The sequence below is a fragment of the Argentina silus genome (assembly GCF_951799395.1).
Source record: "Argentina silus genome assembly, chromosome: 9".
Taxonomy (NCBI): domain Eukaryota; kingdom Metazoa; phylum Chordata; class Actinopteri; order Argentiniformes; family Argentinidae; genus Argentina; species Argentina silus.
In genome coordinates, this window is record NC_139663.1 from 10,936,666 (window position 1) to 10,939,165 (window position 2,500).

The 2,500-nt window shown below is 50.6% G+C and overlaps 1 protein-coding gene across 1 annotated transcript in view; it reads left to right on the top strand.

The window, feature by feature from the left end:
* The window catches only part of shank1 (SH3 and multiple ankyrin repeat domains 1), a gene marked incomplete at both ends in the record, with an annotated part of 33,467 nt that overhangs the window by 10,216 nt on the left and 20,751 nt on the right, over nt 1-2,500 (top strand). The window contains 5 exons of the mRNA XM_083677665.1: nt 43-212; nt 326-447; nt 684-850; nt 1,424-1,537; nt 1,899-1,974. Coding sequence (XP_083533791.1) covers nt 43-212; nt 326-447; nt 684-850; nt 1,424-1,537; nt 1,899-1,974 — 649 coding nt within the window. The remainder of the gene's footprint in view (nt 1-42; nt 213-325; nt 448-683; nt 851-1,423; nt 1,538-1,898; nt 1,975-2,500) is intronic.

Sequence of the window (2,500 nt, forward strand, 5' to 3'; positions counted from 1 at the left end):
TACAGTGACTCTACTGCCTTCTTCTTCTTCTACTCTCCCAAGTGCCCTTCCTGGAGAGCCCTAAATATGCTCCTCAGAGGAAGGAGAGTGCTCGGACCCTGGCCCTGCCCCACCCTCACCCCTTTCTGCGTGCCAACAGTGATAACAGCATGAACCTGCCTGACTGGATGGCCGGTCCCAACGCACCGGCATCTAACATCGTCTCTGTGCAGGTGGAGTAGCAGCACCCAGACCCACACAGTCTGTGAGCTCAGTCAACTATATAGGATAGACCATTGAACCACTGTTTCTTTCTCTTTGACCCCCCGTCCCCTGTCTCTCTCAGGGCTATAAGCATTCAGGTACCCTGCGTAGCTCCAGTAGTCCTCGTGGGGCGCGTACCCGGTCCCCGTCCAGAGGGAGGGTGGGGGAGAAGGAGGACAGGAGTCGGCAGAGTCGCAGACAGGGGTGAGAGAGACGGAGGGTCTGAGGGCCCGTTCGTATGGAACAGTACAAACAGTAGCTCCATGATAACAACACTCTGTCAGTGTTTACCATGCTGTCAGTGTTCACTGCACATGTCACTGTGTTTGCCTCTCATACTTTAGGTCCCCATTTTAAGGGACTAGAGACTGAAATAGAACTGGGTCATACTCTGTTGGAGGAGAGGGTGTTTGTGCTCACTGCTGCCCTCCTCTGGCCAGGGTTGGGTCTCTCAGCAGCACAGGGACCACGGTGACGGCGGCGACGGCGGGAGGCCAGCGGAGGCGTCTCTACAGCGCCGTGCCGGGACGTGTGTTTGTGGCCACACGCTCTCACTCCGCACAGGGAGAAAGAGAGATCAGCTTCAACAAGGGAGACAAAGTCAAAGGTGTGTGTGTTTAGTGTGTCTCAGACTCAGAGACTGTGTGTGTGTGTGTGTGTGTGTGTGTGTGTGTGTGTGTGTGTGTGTGTGTGTGTGTGTGTGTGTGCGTGCGTGTGTGCGTGTCTGCGTGTGTATACGTTTTTATGTAAATTCTAAGTGTCTGTTAGCCTGGGTGTCAGTCTGGCGTCCAGGTTAGGCCTCTGTGTCTTCAAATGTACATGTCTTAATGTGAATGTAAGGTCCTTGTATGTGTTTGTATTCAATGTCTGCAGGTATGAATATGTGTGTGTTTGTGAGTGAGTCTAAGGTGTCTCCAGGTATGTATGTCTTGGTGAGTATGTAGAGGGTTTGCATGTTTGTGTGTGTAAACATTCCTCTGTGCGTGTTGTGTGTGTGTGTGTGTGTGTGTGTGTGTGTGTGTGTGTGTGTGTGTGTGTGTGTGTGTGTGTGTGTGTGTGTGTGTGTGTGTGTCTGTGTCTGTGTGTCTGTGTATGTACTGTACTGTGTCAGTGTATGTGTCTACTCTATCTGTGCTGTCGTGGTTCTGAGGCGCAACACTCTCTTCTGCCCCGCCTCCAGTCCTGAGCGTGGGTGAGGGCGGGTTCTGGGAGGGGACGGTGAAGGGACGGACAGGCTGGTTCCCCTCGGACTGCGTGGAGGAAGTGGCCGTTCGTAGCCAGGATCACCGCTCAGGTGAGGCCCCACACACCTGCAGACACACACAGCGTGCCTGTCCTCCTCTCTCTCTCACCTCATTGGCCAGTGAAAACACACATCACTCAGCCAACTCTGCTACAGACACACAGGCGTAAACAAACACCACGTTTAGCAGTTAGCATGAAACAGTCTGGAATGATACAGTCGTTCAGCCTCTTGGCTAGATGCTCAAACAGCTTAGGCCAAAGGCTGTTGTGATATCCAGAGGTAACAGACTGTGGAGCTGTTGACTGATACCTCCAGAGGTTTAGGCTTTGGTACAGCCGTCTGTCTGACTGAGGGGGAACCCTCTCCAATCTGCCAGCCATGCTGATGTCACTGTGGTCGTGTGTTTCAGAGAGCCGCAGTGAGAAAGCCAAAAGGCTGTTCCGCCATTACACCGTAGGATCCTACGACAGCTTCGATGCTCCCAGGTAAGAACAGAGCTATTGTACTGTTGTTGTTGCCTGACTCTTTGCATGGCTGACATTCTCCACTCCACTGCCAGTCCTCTGGGACTCTCACAAGTCATTCATATGACTCCTATTAGGTTATATGCTGTGGACCATTCTATAGCTTCGAGGATATATGGGAGATGCGGTGTTCTGTGCAATACTTGTTATAAGGGGATCTACTGCTCTATTTTCTTTATGCTAGGTTGTTGTGGGGAATTCCTTATACAGTCTGTATGTTTGTGACATATGCATGGAGGGATGTTGAGGAGTGATCAAGGCATCTATGCAGAAAGTCATCACTTTCATTCACCAGTTGTCAATACTTCATTCTATACAATACTTGATTCTTGAGAGAGAATGTTGTGATTTGAAGCTGAGGTATTGTACTGCACTGTGAGTCAAGGCTGTTTAAGTGATCTATTGTGTGTGAAGCTATGTAGCAGTGATCTAAGAGAGATGAGATGAGATGATGATTATACTTGATGAGATTGGACTCATCTGCTTT